Source organism: Coregonus lavaretus (assembly GCF_964263955.1).
Source record: "Coregonus lavaretus genome assembly, chromosome: 2".
NCBI classification, from domain to species: Eukaryota; Metazoa; Chordata; class Actinopteri; order Salmoniformes; family Salmonidae; genus Coregonus; species Coregonus lavaretus.
Genome location: NC_139989.1, coordinates 8,777,004 through 8,799,523, shown reverse-complemented (window position 1 = coordinate 8,799,523; position 22,520 = coordinate 8,777,004). Strand labels below are relative to the sequence as shown.

At 42.0% G+C, this 22,520-nt stretch overlaps 1 protein-coding gene and 1 pseudogene across 3 annotated transcripts in view; one reads left to right on the top strand and one right to left on the bottom strand.

Moving 5' to 3' along the window:
• The window catches only part of gnal (guanine nucleotide binding protein (G protein), alpha activating activity polypeptide, olfactory type), a gene marked incomplete at its 5' end in the record, with an annotated part of 69,626 nt that extends 56,224 nt beyond the window's left edge, over window positions 1-13,402 (top strand). For both annotated transcript variants that reach the window (XM_084144391.1, XM_084144390.1), the window contains 7 exons: window positions 4,558-4,612; window positions 4,989-5,062; window positions 7,835-7,893; window positions 9,653-9,773; window positions 10,281-10,411; window positions 10,953-11,020; window positions 11,156-13,402. In XM_084144391.1, the coding sequence (XP_084000517.1) occupies window positions 4,558-4,612; window positions 4,989-5,062; window positions 7,835-7,893; window positions 9,653-9,773; window positions 10,281-10,411; window positions 10,953-11,020; window positions 11,156-11,302 (655 nt within the window). In that variant the 3' untranslated portion in view covers window positions 11,303-13,402. The remainder of the gene's footprint in view (window positions 1-4,557; window positions 4,613-4,988; window positions 5,063-7,834; window positions 7,894-9,652; window positions 9,774-10,280; window positions 10,412-10,952; window positions 11,021-11,155) is intronic.
• Window positions 13,403-13,905: 503 nt separating this feature from the next.
• LOC311100000 (metallophosphoesterase 1-like) lies at window positions 13,906-22,273 on the bottom strand (annotated as a pseudogene). Its single transcript has 8 exons — window positions 22,010-22,273; window positions 18,954-19,057; window positions 18,772-18,852; window positions 18,472-18,580; window positions 17,919-17,999; window positions 14,588-14,682; window positions 14,192-14,332; window positions 13,906-14,081 (listed from the first exon to the last, which is right to left on the bottom strand). The product of its transcript is annotated as a metallophosphoesterase 1-like (transcript).
• Window positions 22,274-22,520: the final 247 nt, after the last annotated feature.

Genomic DNA, 22,520 nt, shown 5'->3' with positions numbered 1-22,520 from the left:
GTCAAACTGGTGGGGCCTGCCCAGTGTATGTGCTGCGCTGTCCTTCCCTAAATAGAATAATACGTTTATAACATTAATGTGCAGTGCACCACAGTTTTTTTGTAAATTATCCTTTAAACTATTACTACTACTTTTTATTTTATAACATTTTTTTAGAGGGTAGTCAGCTTTAATATTGCAGATAGATTGTGGGTTCTATCAATGTAATTGTCTGCATCATTTCCAATCCCCCATATATATTTTTTTCTTATTTTGTAAAAATATATTTTCCTTCTTTATTATTTTCCCCTAACCCTACCACCCGTCCCCTAATTGAAGTAAAATAATGGACAACAATACTTAGGCTTCTACTTCCAGCTTATACATACTATATACATTTTATGGACACAGTACATATTACACTAGTTATCTATTTGTTTGTCCCATCCTTCAGCTACCCTCAACCCCTCACATCTATCTCTGAAAACCATCCAGTTTTTGATTTCTACTTGCCATATCTTTTTCAACTGTGCTTTGATATTTCACAAAAGTTATGAACCTTTCTATTCTCATAGTTTCTACAGATTGTAAATTAAAGATGACCATTTTTACTAAGAGTATTATTATATTATTGATCAAATGACTATGGCTTTTCAAGTCACCCAGCAGTGCTATTTGCAGAGTTAGCTTTAGATAAATGTTGTGATTTTTCAGCCATTCCTGAACCCGCAACCAAAAACAAGCTACATATGGGCAGTACCAAAACAAGTGATCTATGGATTCTGTCTCTTCGCAGCAAAATCTGCAGACCTGGGATAGTTGTATCCCCCATATACCTAACATTATATTGGTTGCAATAATTGTGTATAATAATTTAAATTGAAAAATTCAAAGTTTTGAATCTGCCGTTGTTTTGTGTATTAGTTCATAAACCATGTACCATGGAATCGGCACATCACAAATCTCTTCCGAACTATTTTGCAACCTGTATGACGTATCTGTCATTTTTCTGGTCTTTAAATGGAACTGGTATAATTTTGTATTTATCACAAAAAAAAGACACATTTCAGTCTTTAAGGCAGGGCTGACAGACAAGTTCCTTAGCTTCTCCCCCTTCCACTTTCCTCCTCCATTTTTAGCTGCATATGTGACACAACTCCACCAGTCCTATTTATGATATCATTAACAAAGTTGGTAGAGCATGGCGCTTGCAACGCCAGGGTTGTGGGTTCGTTTCCCACAGGGGGCCAGTATGAAAATGTATGCACTCTGGATATGAGCGTCTGCTAAATGACTAAAAACAAAAACATTATACAGTATTTTTATCAATTAGTATATTTGAGTTTAACCATAATATTTTTGTAATATTTGCTTTGTCTTTTCTGGTGGATTAAACTGAAATTGCAACCAGCTTTCTATGGCTTGTTTTTAAAATAGCAATATTTTGGAGATTATTTAATTGTCAAATAACCGAAAGTGAGAGAAAGAGGCTATTTTTGAACACTGGATGAGCCATTCTTCCTAATCTGCTGGAGAACCAGTTGGGATTAAAGTAGAATTTTTGTATGACTGAAGCCTTTAGTGAGAGGTTCAATGCTTTAATATTTAATCATTTTAGCCCTCCGAATTCATATACATTATATAAATAGGCCAGTTTAATTTTGTCAGGTTTGTCATTCCAAATAAAGTGGAATATTTTTTGCTCATATAATTTTTTTAACAAGTCATTCGGTGTAGGTATGGCCATAAGTAAATAGGTCAACTGGGATATGACTAAAGAGTTAATCAGGGTGATTTTTCCACAAATAGACGACAGGTATTTACCTTTCCATGGTAGAAAGATCAGCTACTACTACTAGTTTGATGGTTGTAGCCATCAATTGTCCCATTAACAATACCCATATTTTAGCAAACTTATTTCATTTAATTTCCCTAGCATAGGCTACTTATCGTAATTAACAATATCAGCTAAATGTCTGCGATAAGTGATGGTCCGTGTTTATCATTTTCGGTTTATTGTCCCAGCTCTTGTGTGTGTGTGTGTGTGCGTGCTTGTGTGTGTGTGTTTTTATATGCCCGCTCGGGGCTTGTATAATCTGTCTTTTTCGGAGCGGATCCATTCCCAGGGATATTTTTAGCCCCAGCTCCCCTGCAGCTGGGTGTGTGTGTGTGTCTCTGTCTGTGTGTTTGTCTGTGTGCGATCTGTTAGGATGCAAAATGGCCCCGTCTTTCCTCGTATAAACTCTCTCCGTTGCCAGGGAGAACGAGAGCTCCTATCACAGGCTTTAGTAGCACTAAGAATCCTCCTAACATAAATCTAGTCAACTAAATCTTCATGTTCTTCCCTCATTTCCCCCTAGACATCAATGCCAACCTATTCCCTATATAGCGTACTACTTTTGACCAGAGCCCACATAGGTCAAAAGTAGTGCACACTAAATGAGAAATATTGTATATAATTTCAGACTATAGCATTAATTTGGATCAGAGCTGGGCTTTGGTGAAAAGTAGTACACTATATAGGGAATAGGGTTTCATTTCAGATCTGGATAGAGATAGAATTCGTAATGTTAAACGACTGCTGCTACCAGGAATATAGGAGTTGTGTAAATTCCTGCCGTTTTTTGGCAGAGCCAGAGATGAGCAGGCCAGACTCACACACATAAACACCCAGCAGCAATTCAAACATGTAACACTAGAACCAGACAGAGCTATTTTAGTGCACTGCTCTGGTGTGTAACTGAGATCCTGTGTGTGTGCGCGCATGTTTCTGTCTTTATGAATGCATGTGTGGCTCAGTTGGTAGAGTGTGGCGCTTGCAACGCCAGGGTTGTGGGTTCGATTCCCACGGGGGACCAGTACGAAAAAAGTATGAAAATGTATGAACTGTAAGTCGCTCTGGATAAGAGCGTCTGCTAAATGACAAGAAATATTAAAATGTAACATACAGCATCCTAGTGTGAAATGGGTTCATACTCCATCAAGCTTACATATTTACCTTTATACCATAACTTGTGGTTTAAAATGCTGCCATTTTCTTCCATTTATTATTAGAAGTAGAAAAGACTACAGTATAGGCTGTCCGGATCTTATGATTTTTTAAATTTATTTCTCTCCTTGTTATTTGAAACTGTCAGGTTCTTCTGATAACGCCATTCCCTGTGAGTTGTGTTGTTGTTTTGGTGACTGACCAGATTTCCACACCAACCACTCAAAATGTGGAAACTATTGATCCCATCTTTCCATTCAACCAATTAATAGCATCAGTCCAGTAGATGTAGGCTATGGACAAGTCTATGAGTTTAAAAAGCAGGGCAGCGTTGGTCTGTTTGTGGATTAACAGGTCATCCTTGCATTTAATAGCTGAGTGTTGATGGGGGGGGGGGGGTCTACCTGGTTATTTCTTTACTGTAAAATGAAGGTTTTAGTGGATCCAACGGTGTCTGTGAACAGTGACTGGTTAAATAGACCTGGTTGGCCCTTTTCTAGGTACTTAGAGATGAGGACTGAGTCAGTTGGACTTCCCTAAGGCTCATAGTGTGATCATTGTCATCACACACATATCATATCAGTCAGTTCCTAGAACTGAATTCTTAGGTAAAACACAACGTCAAATAAACCTGTACAGAACTGCCCTTAATGGTGGTTGCTTCCTAGAATAGAACAGAACAGAATAGAACAGAACAGAATTGAGATTTTTAGTGTGGTATCTGCTGGTTTATACCAGTGACAGTGCTGGTGATATCACCATGCTGTTCAGCGGTTTCAGGCTGCAATGCGTGTGTGTGTGTCTGTGTGTGTCTTTACCCCCGTCTCTTCTACCGCAGGGACACACACACACACACACCCAGGGAACATGCAGCTCGTGCACACCAGAGCGAGAGGCTCTCGTCTAGCTCTGGCAGGAACTAATTGCAGTCTTATGTAATGGGACAGGAAAAGGGGGACATAAATAGGCGGGGGACGCGCTCTGCTGCCCTCTACTGGGGACGGATGGTACAGTGCTGGGATCAGCCCTGCAGTAGTATTATAGTCCGTCGTCATAGTGAGGTGAAACACATAGAAATGCAGTGAATAGAACGGACCCCATTCTATATCTTACAATATATCTCTGCTCTATGTATTGAGATGAGATATTCTGTATATGATTGTTCTATGCTAGCCTTCTGATCCATTGTCTGTTTGATAGAAAGAAATGTTGCTTTGTTGTACTGTGCATTTCTCCAGAGTTGGCATATCACACATGTACCCTGTCCCTCCCTCTTCTCCTGTCCCTAACCACTGACTGTCTCAGAGCCCCAGCTCCAAAACCAGCCGCCATATCCAGCCATATGCTGCATCTAGCCAGGAACACACTTGGGTGTTGTTGGTGTGTGTGTGTGTGCGTGAATGCGTACGTAGTTGTGCATGTGATATGGGAGTGGTTTAAAAGCACACTGGCAACAGACACATTAGTGCCTTTCCTTAGTTTGTAGAGTCAGATCTTAAGCTATATCTACTGTAATGACTGTGATATTTAATGTTCTTAAGATCCAGGGCAGTGTCGTATAATGATGTGTTTTGTTTTGTGTTTTGCAGCTTCTTGGACAGAATTGAGTCGGTGAGGTCGAATGACTACACACCAACAGATCAGGTAAGATGACTTTTTAACGATCTAAAGCATGGCTAAAAATTTAGTAATAAAATGACATGTCAAATGTTACCAACCATAGCTGTAGCTGTATTGCTTAATCAATAAGCACTGTGTAGGAAAACATCATACACTTTTAGTCTCTCTCTCTCTCTCTCTCTCTCTCTCTCTCTCTCTCTCTCTACCTCTCTCTCTCTCTCTCTCTCTCTCTCTTCTCTCTCTCTCTCTCTCTCTCTCTCTCTCTCTCTCTCTCTCTCTCTCTCTCTCTCTCTCTCTCTCTACCTCTCTCTCTACCTCTCTCTCTACCTCTACCTCTCTTTTCTACTCATTCCTTTTGTGCATCTCTTCATCTCTGTTCTCCTCTTGTTCTGAACCCCAGGACTTGCTTCGCTGCCGAGTTTTGACTTCAGGGATTTTCGAAACAAGATTTCAAGTTGACAAAGTGAACTTTCAGTAAGTTTCCCATTTCCTTTATTCTGATGTAATGGTACCCATCGTTGTCTGTTGTATTAACTGTATGAACTTTGTACTGTACATGGCCATTGTGGTTTCATATTATAATGGAAATGTCCCCACCTTGTGGTCACAGGGTCATTTTTCATTTCAGTTTAACTGGATGTCATGCAAAACATAAAGCCTTGTTGCTTCTGTTTGTGTTAGGTTTTTATTTGGATGCCATTGGGAAATGACAATTTTGTCTCGTATGCACACTAAATAGGAAAGCAGTATCTGCTCTAAAACACCACAACACGGGAACTCAACATACTGCCAAGTGGTTTAGTGTAGTGGTTAACTTTACCCACAAGAGCTCTGTTTCTATCATCATCACTCCATGCAGAAAACTAGTCCAATCGACTGTATCGCAAGGTCTTTATTGACAAATCCCCATTCTATAAGACATCTACAGTGCATTCGGAAAGTATTCAGACCCCTTGACTTTTTCTACATTTTGGTACCTTACAGCCTTATTCAAAAATGTATTAAATAAATAACAATCTACACACAATACCCCATAATGACAAAACATAAATACCTTATTTACATACATATTCAGACCCTTTACTATGAGACTCAAAATTGATCTCAGGTGCATCCTGTTTCTATTGATCATCCTTGTGATGTTTCTACAATTGATTGGACATGATTTGGAACGGCACACACCTGTCTATATAAGGTCCCACAGTTGACAGTTCATGTCAGAGCAAAAACCAAGCCATGAGGTCGAAGGAATTGTCCGTAGAGCTCCGAGACGACAGGATTGTGTCGAGGAACAGATCTGGGGAAGGGTATCAAAAAATTTATGCGGCATTGAAGGTCCCCAAGAACACAGTGGCCTCCATCATTCTTAAATGGAAGAAGTTTGGAACCAGCTAGACTCATCCTAGAGCTGGCCGCCCGGCCAAACTGAGCAATCGGCTAAGAAGGGCCTTGGTCAGGGAGGTGACCAAGAACCCGATGATCACTCTGACAGAGCTCTAGAGTTCCTCTGTGGGGATGGGAGAACCTTCCAGAAGGACAACCATCTCTGCAGCACTACACCAATTAGGCCTTTATGGTAGTGACCAAACGGAAGCCACTCCTCAGTAAAAGGCACGACAGCCCGCTTGGAGTTTGCCAAAAGGCACCTAAAGGACTCTCAGACCATGAGAAACAAGATTTTCTGGTCTGATGAAACCAATATTGAACACTTTGGCCTGAATGCCAAGCATCACGTCTGGAGGAAACCTGGCACCATCCCAACGTGAAGCATGGTGGTGGCAGCATCATGTTGTGGGGATGTTTTTCAGCGGCAGGGACTGGGAAGACTAGTCAGGATCGAGGGAAAGATGAACGGAGAAAAGTACAGAGAGATCCTTGATGAAAATCTGCTCCAGAGCGCTCAGGACCTCCGACTAGGGTAAAGGTTCAACTTCCAACAGGACAACGACCCTAAGCACACAGCCAAGACATCGCAGGAGTGGCTTCGGGACAAGTCTCTGAATGTCCTTGAGTGGCCCAGCCAGAGCCCGGACTTGAACCCGATCGAACATCTCTGGAGAGACCTGAAAATAGCTGTGCAGTGACGCTCCCTATCGAACCTGACAGAGCTTGAGAGTATCTGCAGAGAAGAATGGGAGAAACTCCCCAAATACAGGTGTGCCAAGCTTGTAGCGTCATAACCAAGAAGACTCAAGGCTGTAATCGCTGCTAAAGGTGCTTCAACAAAGTACTGAGTAAAGGGTCTGAATACTTATGTAAATGTCATATTTCCGTTTTTCTAAAACCCTCTTTTTGCTTTGTCATTATGGGGTATTGTGTGTAGATTGATGAGGGGAAAAAACAATTTCATCCATTTTAGAATAAGGCTGTAACGTAACAAAATGTGGAAAAAGTCAAGGGGTCTGAATACTTTCCGAATGCACTGTATATGTTTATATGCACGACAACTCCTATTCCCCCTCAGGAGACTGAAAATATTTGGTATGGGTCCCCAGATCCTCAAAAGGTTCTACAGCTGCACAATCGAGCGCATCCTGACCGGTTGCATCACCGCCTGGTATGGCAACTGCTCGGCATCCAACCGTAAGGCGCTACAGAGGGTAGTGCGTACGACCGAGTGCGTCACTGGGGCCAAGCTTCCTGCCATCCAAGACCTCTATACTAGTCGGTGTCAGAGGAAGGCCCAAAACATTTTAAAAGACTCCAGTCACCCAAGTCATAGACTGTTCTCTCTGCTACCGCACGGCAAGCGGTACCGGAGCGCCAAGTCTAGGTCCAAAAGGCTCCTTAACAGCTTTGACCCCCAAGCCATAAGACTGCAGAACAATTAATCAAATGGCTACCCAGACTATTTACACTGCTGCTACTCGCTGTTTATTATCTATGCATAGGCACTTTACCCCTACCTAAATGTACATATTACCTCAATTACCTCGACTAACCGGTGTCCCCGCACATTGACTCGGTACCGGTACCCCCTGTATATAGCCTCGTAATTGTTATTTTGTAACTTTTTTTACTTTAGTTTATTTAGTAAATATTTTCTTAACTCTATTTTCTTCAAACTGCATTGTTGGTTAAGGGCTTGTAGTAAGTAAGCATTTCACAGTAAGTCTACATCTGTTGTATTTGGCTTATGTGACGAATAAGATTTGATTTGAGATCAAGACATGTTTGAGTTAAATAGGCTCCTTCACACATTGGACCATACAGAAGTCTGCTAAAGCGTTTCTTCCTCTCTCCCAGTATGTTTGATGTAGGTGGCCAGAGAGACGAGAGGAGAAAATGGATCCAGTGCTTCAATGGTAAATTTGGATTATGTGTACGGTTTTGCTGCCCACAATGTTGTTTTGCAAGTGTAATGTTGGTGGTTCAGTGAACCATGCTCGCTTAATGAGTAACCTTACCTGAAACTGGAAGACTCACGTTAGCTCCTGACCTAATGCCTAGGCTTTAGCTCAGCAGGCTAACACCGTCTTGAGGTGGAACAGGGACTGTCACAGTAGCTCAGCATCATATACCATCTGGATCCACTTCCACATTTTAAATGGAAGAATTCATTAAAGGAAAATACCACTCAAAAACTATTTTTTGGTATTTGTTTAATCAGTCCAGTTTATTTTGTTATTAATTTTTTACACTTATATTTATTAGTTCCAAATAAGACAATCAACAGTTACAGAAATAAAATTCTTGTTTTCTACCCCCCCAACCCAAAGACAAAAACATAACCACAACAACAACAACCCAACATTAACAACAGATAAAAAGAAGAGAAAAAAAGTCCTCACATTACCAATAATATATATATATTTTTTAATCATGCAGTCGCAGATAATGCAGATTACGCTTCAACTATAGCCAATATTCATATAATTTTTTTTTTTGAATATACAGATGTACAGTTCTAATGCTTCTACAATATCACCGGTTTGCACAGAAAGAAAAAAACAGATCCCAAATATCATGATACTCTGGGACTTTCTTTTTCACTATATAAATTAATTTGTCAAGAGCCAGGCTTGATGTTAATTCTTTTAACCAATGACCAAGTGAGGGGGAACTGACATACTTCCAGTGTAGAGAAATTAAACGCCTAGCTTGTAATAGACAGAGGTCAACCATTTTCTTCTCTCTCCTATGTAAAGAGATATTCTCTGGGTAAATATTTAGGATGCAAAGTTTAGGGATTAGTGGTATTAGGGTAGAGGTAATCTCAGAGATATACCGCAGCACTGAGCTCCAAAATGTTTGTATCGCAACACACTCCCACGGGCAATGAAACAAGGTGCCTAGATGTGTGTTACATTTAACACACAGGTCTGGGATATTGGGGTCAAATTTGTGAAGCTTAACAGGGGTGATACTGTATGTTTAGTAACCACAAGGACCGCATTAGTATTTTGTAGTGTGGAAAATATGTAAAGATCGGTTGAAACAAACAAACATAAATCTATCCTAACAGTAAAACACTGAACCCCATTCCCCTGTCTCCCTATCCGAGACACCCAACGCTTCCCCTCCCACATCGCCCTAATTGTAAAGTGTAGCCTGGTGGACCACTGATCCATTAAAGGGAGCAGTCTAACCTAAGCGATGCTAAACAAAACAAAGTGTCTCCTGCCTTCTCTCGGCTATTACTCCTCATGAACAAAACAGAAGGCATATCTAGCAACTTGTTATGTGAAATATCACTTAGTCTTTGTTTGAAAAGTAGCAAAGAATAAATACACCTAAAACAGTAACGTTAGTTAGTGAAGCCTGAGATGAACGTTAACGTTACAGTATGAACAGTCCAAAATTATCTGCAACACAGGGTCTGTAGCTAGTAGCTACCAAGTAACAAAAAATACAGAAAGTGTCACAGTATGACGTTTTGGGACAGTATCAACAGTGGACTAATGAAACAAATACCTAAAGATAGTATTTTAGTGGAATTGTTCTTGTAAGATTACATGGTTTACGATGTCACAGCATCTGGTCCTCATAATACACACCATAATGCACCAATACACACCATTCGTGCTAAAACAACCCATTTTAATGTGCTCCTATTTCTTTTAGACGTGACGGCCATCATCTTTGTGGCGGCAAGCAGCAGTTATAACATGGTCATAAGGGAAGACAACAGCACCAACAGACTCCGGGAATCCCTGGATCTCTTCAAGAGCATCTGGAATAACAGGTTAGTCCTGGACACCTTGCCAGGCTCTCTGCCCTCTCCCAACTCAATTATGCCCTACTGAAAATGTCACACCAGATTTAGTAATAGGCGAATGTACCATTTGCATTCCATTTTGTTGTGATATTTTCAATATACTTTTGCAAACTGAATGCATTTCAAACCAGCTTTGTTTGTTTTCTGTAGCACATTCTTGGTGAAAATGTGTTTAGATTACATTGCAACACCACATGAATAATATGACCACTGGAGTAAATATTATTGTAAGAGGTTGTACTTTTAGCGATTGACAGTAATAATGGTAACAGACTGAAGCGTGCTTCCCATTTAGTTTTAATCGGTCAAGGTGGTGATATCAGTGTGAATCGGTCAAACAGAAGCAGAAACATGAGAGTTGGACAGAGATATTTTATTTTTAAACCCACCCGTTCACATTCCACTAACTCTGACGCGGTGTCATTGTTTAAATGCCTGTCTAGTCACATCATTCTTTACAATCTTTATTTTCAGGTTTTTACGGACCATTTCAGTCATCCTGTTCTTGAACAAGCAGGACATGCTGGCTGACAAGATCTTAGCAGGGAAATCCAAACTTGAAGACTACTTCCCTGAGTACGCTCGCTATACAGTGCCGGCTGAAGGTGGGTACTGAGATGTGTGGAAAACACGCTGTTTCTCTAAGTAAAAGTTATTATAAACTAGATCATAATAATTGTGACGGTTTACTAACCTAGGACACACACATTACACTCTTCCAGCAACGAAGCGTGCACCAAACTGTTGTTGTTGCTTCACAGTGAAGGACCTCCAAACCGATCCTCAAGATGTATACCAAGCTTAACCCATTTTGGATACTCACACTTTTGAAATGTGTGAATCAAATGGAATCATTTGCGCTGGCCCTGGAATAAACCTTATTTAGACCTCATACGACCTTCTAACTTATAGATATCCCAGGGACTCAATTGCAGTATGTAAACAATAGCATAAACATGCCTTTCTTCCCCATCATCAAATGAAATTACAGAATAGTTTGGAGCACAGAGAGCACTGGTTAGAGATGCTCCATAAACATTTGATTGCAGTTACCGTCATCAGGCACTGCACTACATCCAGTCCTAATGATATGGGATCCTTGTACTGATGAACCTGGATTTCTTCTGTTTGTCTCTTTCTGAACAGCCGTTCCAGACCCTGGAGAGGACCCTAAAGTGACCCGGGCCAAGTTTTTCATCCGAGATGAGTTCCTTGTACGTACCGTTTTCATTCTATGTACTGACTGTAGACCCTTGTGTCATAGTGTTAACCATTTCAGGTTTGGGGTAATTTCCATTTCAATTCAGTCAATTCAGGAAGTTAACAGAAATGTGCATGTCTCCCAACAGAGGATCAGCACGGCGAGCGGTGACGGAAAGCACTACTGCTACCCCCACTTCACCTGCGCCGTGGACACAGAGAACATCCGCCGTGTCTTCAACGACTGCCGAGACATCATCCAGAGGATGCACCTGCGCCAGTACGAACTCTTGTGATTGGTCGCAGCCCAAAATCCAGTCAGCTCTGGGCCAATCCCAGTGCAGTTTGTTTCCACTCCCAAAACACAAGGCCCTTTTACCACAGGGACCAGGAGAACTACTGAAGCATCACAATGCTGTCATTTTGTTTGCTATTGTTGGTTTTATTTAGTTAAATTTTTGATCTCCTTCTTTAGTTATTTTATTTATGGCCCATTTTGACTCTTATTTTGTAGGTATAAGCGGGGATGGGAAAGGACGTTGTGTGTGTGCCTCAGTCTTTTATTTCAAATGCCTTTATTCTACTCATTCCACTAAGCCTTTTTAGACATCTTGTTTTGTAGCTTTTGTTTTGAGCTAGTCTTCTGTCATTTCTGTTGTGGTTGGTTCTGGACCAGCTGACGTTGTCAGAGGGTGTGTGTGTGTGTGTACGTTTGTGCGTGTGTGTGTGCGTGAGAGAGTTGAGGTATCTAATGAGGTAACTCCTGTGTGTGTTGGTTCCAGAGTTGGCACCAACCTTCCGACACTCCTTTGCATGGATGACTCTGCTTTTCTCTCTCGCTCTCTCGCTCGCTCGCTCTCTCTCTCGCTCGCTCTCTCTCTCTATTCTGCTCTGAGTACTTGATGAAGGAGTGGGGTGGTGGGTGGGCAGGAGATGTAATGCACTTTCATCAGGTAACTAACGCCGTCAAGGAAGTATACACATGATGTAGCACCGAGATATTTATTACTCTGTCACTTTTTATTTGGGTTTGTTTATTTGTATTGTTTTATTGCAAGATGATGGAGAGTGAGGCTTTCAGACTGCCTTTGTGTGGATGAATTAGCATAGAGGGGGTGGGGCTTGTGGGAGAGCAGGAGGATGCTGGGAGTTTGAGTCCAATGCACCTCCTGCCGTAGGGCAGCAGCAGAGTTCTGCCACGTGTCTAAAGAGAAATACCACACTCACTTTGATTTGCCCACAGATAGTCCTTTTTGACTTAGATCCTCTTGGGCAATAGTTCTATATGTTTTTGTTTATTATCTTGCACACTGTGCAAGGTTGATTATCTTGTACAGACTTCAAAATGTAATGTTATTTTGTACAACTTTATTGAGAAAAAAACTACTTGTAGAATATCTTTGTGCCTTGATAATGGCTGTACCTGTAAATTGAGCTCTGATGTATGTTTTTGACTGCGCTGTACAGCTTGATGTCAAACTCTATCTGACAGTAGAGACTGCAGGTAGGGAGTTTCTCTCTCTCTCTGTAGAGGTTTGTTTTTCTGGTTTATAAAAAAGGAAAATGTTCTTTAGTAGAAAACGGTGGAAAAATTAGCGAGGGGTAAAAAAAACACACAAATCCTGTATACATTATGCAAATGAACCACTTACCTACCGCAGTGATCCCCAGAGGTCGCAGCCAGAGACATGCCTTCATCCGCTTTCCTTTTGACGGTGAAAATGTATATTTTTATTTCTGATTCTCAGCTTTAATACATTGGAAGATCCATTGACGTGTCCAAATCGCAACCTGCCGTTGTTTTACTACAGTAGGAAGCATCTTTTTAGATATGAAGTGTGTATGAGATGTATACATGCGCGTGCCAGTAAATGTGTGTATGTGTGCGTCAAAGCATGCATGTACTGTAAAACATATATACACACATGTACTCATGCATTGTATATGTACATTGTACATATGCATTTTATATTAATATATATGTACATATACATTTATAAAGATATACATATATTCTATAAATCTATATGTACAATTATACATAGTAATGTGTGTGCCTATGCGTATACATATTTATGAATGTCTAGAACGTATGTATGAATACAGATGCATAGGCATTAACTTATATAGAATGAGACGAGATGAGAAAGTAGTGATCCTTTGGCCATGCAGAGACTTCACAATGGCACAGGCATTGTGAATGTGGGAGCACAGTTAGATAGGCTATTCTTTACACTGAACAGAAGCTTTCAATGTGCAAGTCTATTCTGAGAGCGAGGAGGTAGATGTGATAACCTTTGTGTCAGGCCTTTAAGGAATACAGAAAGTATTTTTATTTTAATAAAGAGGCACATCAGAAGACCTTTGTTTTTTTTTGTTGGTTTGTCTAAACTGAATATGCGGGAAAATATGACACATGTACACTTTGTATATACATAAATTACAGTTGCAAGAAACCTTCCCTCTACTGTTTTCGTCCGGGTCACATTTAAAGGTCAAAGATGGCTCTGCCATTGCTTATTCACTGGTACATCACTGTTAAAAAACACATTCAGTTGCCAATAATTTATAAAGAGAAACAACAACGGATAGAATATCAGTGCACACCATTACAATGGACCAGTAAAAGCTGTCAGAGCAACCAAGGCCCTGTAAAAGGTGCTGTTGGGTTGGATGTCAGGAGTGTCAACCCTACAGTCTCTCAGGGATGAACATGGGGCCTGGGTCAGGGTGAGGGGGTCAAAGGTGACCGGTCACACTGATGAGACGTCCCCTACCGTTACTTTGATTTCAATCACACTTTTGGGCATTTGCTACCCTGAATGCTGCTTCAGGGGCCTTTTTTATGTGGCCTGCCGAGGAAATATTTGATCTAGGAGAAACACTGTCACTATAACAGTCACAGGCCCTTGTGCTTGCCCATGAGGCTGGTGGCTAGGAGCATGAAGCTCTTGGAGAGGTGGAGGTGGGCCATGAGCAGGAGGGAGACGGCTGTGGCGCAGTAGTTGGCCACCACGCTGCTCTCCTCTGGCAGGAAGCACCTGGCCAACTGGAAGTCCGTGGAGAGAAGGTGCCCTGCAGAGAGAGAGGTTGTGTACTGATTCTCTACTGTTCTAGCACTTTATTTAAATTCAGGTAGTAAACTTAAATTGAAATGGTATTGACCCCAACAGTTAGTTAGTTACCAGGATGAAGCTGGGGTTGTTGCGGTTCCTCAAGCTGAAGGATGGAACGCTGACCTCTGGGTGCTTGTTGTCATGAACCACCTTACAGGCACTGTGGGTGTGGCCACTCAAGATAAGGCGGGGTGGAAACCACCAAAATAACTGTAGAGTGGAACCAAAATAATCCATCATATTTCTCCAATCACAAGCCTCTAAGTGATAACCAGTCAGAAAGATACCCTTCAGAATGAGCACTAGGGATGTATCTCAGTCTAAAGTGGCTTCCTCTGTTGTGCCCTTTCCTTCATCTGCACTGATCTGGAAAAAAACAACTTATGAAAGCAAGCGGAGGAGGCCACTTTAGACAATGGAGATGAATCCAAGGTGTGAGTGATAGTTCTGAGTATCTAAGCGCATCCTTTGAGAAAGCTCCTGGGATAGCACATCATAGTGCTCATGGAACACCTGGTGGTGCCCTGCCCAGTGCACTCTGCATCATTCAGGCGGTAGTGCTGCCCACACGGGGTGGTGTACCTAATAAACTGACCTGTGAGTGTATATTGGCACCCTTGCACGATTCAAGAACAAATAAGCTCTTTACCAAGAAGGATAAACAATGACACTGCAATGACCTATAGTAAGTCCATTGTAGCTCAGTCCCATGTAAATCAGTACAGTGTAGCTCAGTCCAGTGTAGCTTAGTCCCGTGTAGCTCAGTCCAGTGTAGCTCAGTCCCGTGTAGCTCAGTCCCGTGTAGCTCAGTCCCGTGTAGCACAGTCCAGTGTAGCTCAGTCCCGTGTAGCTCAGTCCCGTGTAGCTCAGTCCAGTGTAGCTCAGTCCCGTGTAGCTCAGTTGGTAGAGTGTGGCGCTTGCAACACCAGTTCCTCTGTGTCCACATCACTAAGAATATATCACCAACACAGTTGTAAAGAGAGCACGACAACGCCTTTTCCTCGTCAGGAGGCTGAAAAGATTTGGCATGGATGGGCCCTTAGATCCTCAATATGTTATACAGCTGCAACGTTGAGAGCATCACCGCTTGATATGGCAACAGCTTGGCATCCGACCGCAAGGCGCTACAGTGGGTTGTGCGTATGGACCAGTACATCACTGGGGCCAAGCTCTCTGCCATCCAGGACCTCTATACCAGGCGGTGTCAGAGGAAGGCCCTAAAAATGTTCAAAGACTCCAGACACCTGTCAAAGACTGTTCTCTCTGCTATCGCACAGCAAGTGTTACCGATGCACCAAGTCTGGAACCAAGAGGAACCTGAACAGCTTCTACCCCCAAGCCATAAGACTGCTAAATAGTTAGTTAAATAGTTACCCGGACTATCTGCATTGACCCTTTTTACACAAACTTTTTTGACTCATCACATACGCTGCTACGGTTTATTATCTGTCACATATTCCTAGTTATATGTACAGTGAGGGAAAAAAGTATTTGATCCCCTGCTGATTTTGTACGTTTGCCCACTGACAAAGAAATGATCAGTCTATAATTTTAATGGTAGGTTTATTTGAACAGTTAGAGACAGAATAACAACAACAAAATCCAGAAAAACGCATGTCAAAAATGTTATAAATTGATTTGCATTTTAATGAGGGAAATAAGTATTTGACCCCTCTGCAAAACATGACTAAGTACTTGGTGGAAAAACCCTTGTTGGCAATCACAGAGGTCAGACGTTTCTTGTAGTTGGCCACCAGGTTTGCACACATCTCAAGAGGGATTTTGTCCCACTCCTCTTTGCAGATCTTCTCCAAGTCATTAAGGTTTCGAGGCTGACGTTTGGCAACTCGAACCTTCAGCTCCCTCCACAGATTTTCTATGGAATTAAGGTCTGGAGATTGGCTAGGCCACTCCAGGACCTTAATGTGCTTCTTCTTGAGCCACTCCTTTGTTGCCTTGGCCGTGTGTTTTGGGTCATTGTCATGCTGGAATACCCATCCACGACCCATTTTCAATGCCCTGGCTGAGGGAAGGAGGTTCTCACCCAAGATTTGACGGTACATGGCCCCGTCCATCGTCCCTTTGATGCGGTGAAGTTGTCCTGTCCCCTTAGCAGAAAAACCCCCAAAACATAATGTTTCCACCTCCATGTTTGACGGTGGGGATGGTGTTCTTGAGGTCATAGGCAGCATTCCTCCTCCTCCAAACACGGCGAGTTGAGTTGATGTCAAAGAGCTCGATTTTGGTCTCATCTGACCACAACACTTTCACCCAGTTCTCCTCTGAATCATTCAGATGTTCATTGGCAAACTTCAGATGGGCATGTATATGTGCTTTCTTGAGCAGGGGGACCTTGCGGGCGCAGCAGGATTTCAGTCCTTCACGGCTTAGTGTGTTACCAATTGTTTTCTTGGTGACTATGGTCCCAGCTGCCTTGAGATCATTGACAAGATCCTCCCGTGTAGTTCTGGGCTGATTCCTCACCGTTCTCATGATCATTGCAACTCCACGAGGTGAGATCTTGCATGGAGCCCCAGGCCGAGGGAGATTGACAGTTATGTTGTGTTTCTTCCATTTGCGAATAAACGCACCAACTGTTGTCACCTTCTCACCAAGCTGCTTGGCGATGGTCTTATAGCCCATTCCAGCCTTGTGTAGGTCTACAATCTTGTCCCTGACATCATTGGAGAGCTCTTTGGTCTTGGCCATGGTGGTGTGTTTGGAATCTGATTGATTGATCGCTTCTGTGGACAGGTGTCTTTTATACAGGTAACAAGCTGAGATTAGGAGCACTCCCTTTAAGAGTGTGCTCCTAATCTCAGCTCGTTACCTGTATAAAAGACACCTGGAAGCCAGAAATCTTTCTGATTGAGAGGGGGTCAAATACTTATTTCCCTCATTAAAATGCAAATCAATTTATAACATTTTTGACATAAGTTTTTCTGGATTTTTTTGTTTTTATTCTGTCTCTCACTGTTCAAATACACCTACCATTAAAATTATAGACTGATCATTTCTTTGTCAGTGGGCAAACGTACAAAATCAGCATGGGATCAAATACTGTACATATCTACCTCAATTGCCTCGTACCCCTGAACATGGTGTGATGAGTGTGATGGAAGGAGTCAGGCGCAGGAGGGTAATCACAGAATACAGAGTTTATTCCTTCGTTACACAAAATACGCTGGAATAGCGACAAACAAAACAGGCACAGGGGAAACTATCTACCCTGGCAATACACTGTAACGGTATCTCCAACAATACATAGGCACAGGGGAAATATCTACCCTGGCAACAAAATGGTATGAGTAGCTCCACCGAGCTACACTACTCTCACATACAAACAATCACCCACAAGGACAAGGGGGCAGAGGGAACACTTATATACGGACTAATGAGGGGATTATAACCAGGTGTGTGTGATTGACAAGACAAGACAAATGTGATGATAATTGGGGCGGCAGTGGTTAGTAAGCCGGTGACGACGAACTCCGAAGCCTGCCCGAACAAGGAGGGGAGGCAGCCTCGGCGGAAGTCGTGACACATGGACTCGGTACTGGTACCCCTTGTATATAGCCAAGTTATCGTTACTCATTCTGTATCTATTATGACTTTCATTATTATGTGTTTTACTTTTCTATTATTTCTCTATTTTCTTTCTCTGCATTGTTGGGAAGGGCCCGTAAGCATTTCCCTGTTAGTCCACACCTGTTGTTTACGAAGCATGTGACGAATAACATTTAATTGTATTGATTTTATTTGATACGCACTCACACACACACACATCAAGTCGTACCTGTAAAATGACAGGCGATGAGCGGGGAAACTTCTGCATATCCTCCTGACAGTACATTCTTATGCTGCTTGACCGATGGCTCTGTGAAATCCACAATATCATTACAATCTACTTTGACATTGGAAGTAACAGTATGTTGACAATGTGTAAGGAAAAGCTTTTATCTTTTGTGACAACATAATAATGACCAAGTTTCAAAAGACTTTTAGGGCCAACATTTTTTGGGACATTCGTAACTAAAGTCTGGGATTAACCAACATTTTTTTACCCACAAATCTGTTTGGCACTGAGTAACACGCAAAAGCCATATGGTGGCTCTGGGACTTGATTGCATCCGGGAGAGAAACAGCTTTATTTAGTCAACGCTCAAATCTCTGCTTCTCTCAAATGCCCGATAACCCCCATTATCGGGCTCAGAGATGGGGCAGCGGTCTCTCTGTGTGTGTGTGTGTGTGTGTGTGTGTTGTGTATTGTGTGTGAGTGTTTGTTGTGTGCTGTGTGTTGTTTGTGTGTGTGTGGCATTGATGAGGATGATGATTGTGATGAAGATCACCTGCACAGAGCAGTTGATAGCCTGAGAGAGGCTGTACAGCTTGTTCTCCACATGCTCGCAGATGGGGCAACGGTCTCCATGCATGGCCATACTGTTCACCAGCACAAAGCTAAATGGGGAAACGCACCCACGCACACACACACACATACACACATACAACATTTACATTAATGATGGTGCAATAATGTAAGCTAAGGAACACATCAACGTGACTAACCACAAACCACACATTGCTAAACTGTTGACATGCAGAGTTTTTAGACAAGGTTAGATGTTGCTGTTTCCAGTAGTGTGACCTACCTGACTCCGTTTTTGGTTACGATCCGGGCAGAAGTGACATTGAACACCCTCTTGAAGCGTTCAAGTTTGTACCAGTTCATCCTGTTCAAAAAGAAAGGATGTTACCAAGTGTTACCAAGGCTACCAAGTGAGCATCACTTGGTAGCCTCCATTTAACAGTGAGACTTCTGAACTTAACATACTCATGATGGAAGCCGATGTCGTGGTTCCCAATGATTGCTATTAGCTCCATATCACTGGGGTGTCAGAAGATCTGCTTAAAGCGCTGCACATCATCCTCCCAGTCCTGAAGAACACAAGGTGCATATTCAGATGGTCACAGAGGAGAAGTTGGTAACACTTTACATGACACCCAGCGTCATAACACTTTATGACATGGTCCTAACCATGTCATAATATGTTATAACGGCTGGCATAACTTGTCATAACCCATTATAATATGGTCATAACACTGTCATGACACATGTATTTAGACCTGTTGTGACATACTGTATATTGTGTTATTTGACAAGCATTTCGCTACACCCGCAATAACATCTGCTAAATATGTGTATGCGACCAATACAATTTGATTTGATTTATGGCTGGTTATGACACCTACATAAAAGTATCAAAACCTACAAAACCTACCACACAAGGCAAAACATTCCATTACACCATAGCCTACTTGTCAACAGTATGTTTATGTTATATACACTACCAGTCAAAAGTTTTAGAACACCTACTCATTCAAGTTTTTTTATTTTTTTTTCTACATTGTAGAATAATAGTGAAGACATCAAAACTATGAAATAACACATATGGAATCATGTAGTAACCAAAAAAGTGTTAAATCAAAATACATTTTATATTTGAGATTCTTCAAAATAGCCACCCTTTGCCTTGACAGCATTGCACACTCTTGGCATTCCCTCAACCAGCTTAACCTGTAATGCTTTTCCAACAGTCTTGAAGAAGTTCCCACATATGCTGAGCACTTGTTGGCTGCTTTTCCTTCACTGCGGTCCGAATCATCCCAAACCATCTCAATTTGGTTGAGGTCAGGGGATTGTGGAGGCCAGGTCATCTGATGAAGCACTCCATCACTCTCCTTCTTGGCAAAATAGCCCTTACACAACCTGGAGGTGTGTTGGGTCATTGTCCTGTTGAAAAACAAATGATAGTCCCACTAAGCCCAAACCAGATGGGATGGCGTATCGCTGCAGAATGCTGTGGAAGCCATGCTGGTTAAGTGTAAATAAATCACAGACAGTGTCACCAGCAAAGCACCCCCACACCATAACACCTCCTCCTCCATGCTTTACGGTGGGAAATACACATGCGGAGATCATCCGTTCACCCACACCGTGTCTCACAAAGACACAGCGGTTGGAACCAAAAATCTCCAATTTGGACTCCAGACCAAAGGACAAATTTCCACTAGTCTACTGACCATTGCTCGTGTTTCTTGGCCCAAGCAGGTCTCTTCTTCTTATTGGTGTCCTTTAGTAGTGGTTTCTTTGCAGCAATTCGACCATGAAGGCCTGATTCATATAGTCTCCTCTGAATAGTTGATGTTGAGCTGTGTCTGTGACTTGAACTCTGTGAAGCATTTATTTGGGCTGCAATCTGAGGCTGGTAACTCTAACGAACTTATCCTCTGCAGCAGAGGTAACTCTGGGTCTTCCATTCCTGTGGCGGTCCTCATGAGAGCCAGTTTCATCATAGCGCTTGATGGTTTTTCTACTGCACTTGAAGAAACTTTAAAAGTTCTTGAAATGTTCCGTATTGACTGACCTTCATGTCTTAAAGTAATGATGGACTGTCGTTTCTCTTTGCTTATTTGAGCTTTTCTTGCCATAATATGGACATTGTCTTTTACCAAATAGGGGTATCTTCTGTATACCCCCCCCCCCCCCCCCCTACCTTGTCACAACACAACTGATTGGCTCAAACATATTAAGAAGGAAATAAATTCCACAATTAACACCTGTTAATTGAAATGCATTCCAGGTGACTACCTCATGAAGCTGGTTGAGAGAATGCCAAGAGTGTGCAAAGCTGTCATCAAGGCAAAGTGTGGCTATTTGAAGAATCTCAAATATAAAATATATTGCAATTTGTTTAACACTTCTTTGGTTACTACATGATTCCATATGTGTTATTTCATAGTTTTGATGTAGTTACAATGTAGAAAATAGTAAAAATTATGAAAAACCCTTGAATGAGAAGGTGTTCTAAAACTTTTGACCGGTAGTGTATATATTTTTTAAATTGACCATATTAAATTATCATTGTAATTGCGCACACATTGATATCAGACATGCACCAACCCAATGCTCTGTTGCTGATGAATGCAGGAGCAGATTTCAGGAGCAGGACAAGACACCCTCTTTGACTGATGACTGACATAAGGGCATGTACATGATAGGCCTATCTGGCTTATATGATAATAATGGTCATAATGCTTCTTGACAGTGTCATAAAGTGTATTTTCTTAGTCCAAGTAAAGTGACACAAGATGGTCATAATGCTTCATGACAGTGTCATAAAGTGTATTTTCTACATGTTATTTCAAATATGATTAATAAAAGATGACTGTAAAGAATTCATTACAACAACAAAGGATTTAAGAAACAAACTTTCAAATGAAAGGAAACTTCTTGGCAGGATTTTTTTTTGTCGTTGAATAAATGTGGGTTTTGACACTTTTATGTATGTGTCATAACCAGCCATAAAATAACGCAATATAAATGTATGTCACAACAGGTATAAATATATGGGTCATGAAAGTGTTATGATCATATTATGACAGGTTATGAGAAGTTATATCACCTGTTATGACATATTATGACATGGTTATGACTGTGTCATAGCGTGTTATGACACTGGGTGTCAAGTAAAGTGTTACAGAGAAGTTTGAGCTGGAGTATCAACTTCTGCCTTAACCCCTCTCAGCACTATGCACAGTAGGATGTCTCCATCACCTCCCACCCCAAACCCTTTGGGCCACTACTGTTAATTACTTCCTCCATCAGTTGGATTGGGGTTACTTCATACCATTATGTCAAGAGTGGGAGATAATACTATAGAATTAGGAATTAGAATAAATGATGGACACTGTCGGTTATTAGACCACACACACATACATACACACAGATCCCCTTATGTGCTAACAGACATTATCACATATTATCCTGAGTAGTCCAGCTGTTGGTGCTGTGTGTGGTCTAATAACCAGTGGTGTCTATCAACAAACCTTTGGGGAGCTCCTTTTCCCCTTATCAAAGATGTCTCCCAAAATGAAGACCACCTCTGGCTGTAGGAGCCCCAGTGCTGTCTGGAAAGCCCTCTCCATCTGCCATTCTCTATCAGGGAGGAATGAAGACCACCTCTGGCTGTAGGAGCCCCAGTGCTGTCTGGAAAGCCCTCTCCATCTGCCATTCTCTATCAGGAAGGAATGAAGACCACCTCTGGCTGTAGGATCCCCAGTGCTGTCTGGAAAGCCCTCTCCATCTGCCATTCTCTATCAGGGAGGAATGAAGACCACCTCTGGCTGTAGGAGCCCCAGTGCTGTCTGGAAAGCCCTCTCCATCTGCCATTCTCTATCAGGGAGGAATGAAGACCACCTCTGGCTGTAGGAGCCCCAGTGCTGTCTGGAAAGCCCTCTCCATCTGCCATTCTCTATCAGGAAGGAATGAAGACCACCTCTGGCTGTAGGATCCCCAGTGCTGTCTGGAAAGCCCTCTCCATCTGCCATTCTCTATCAG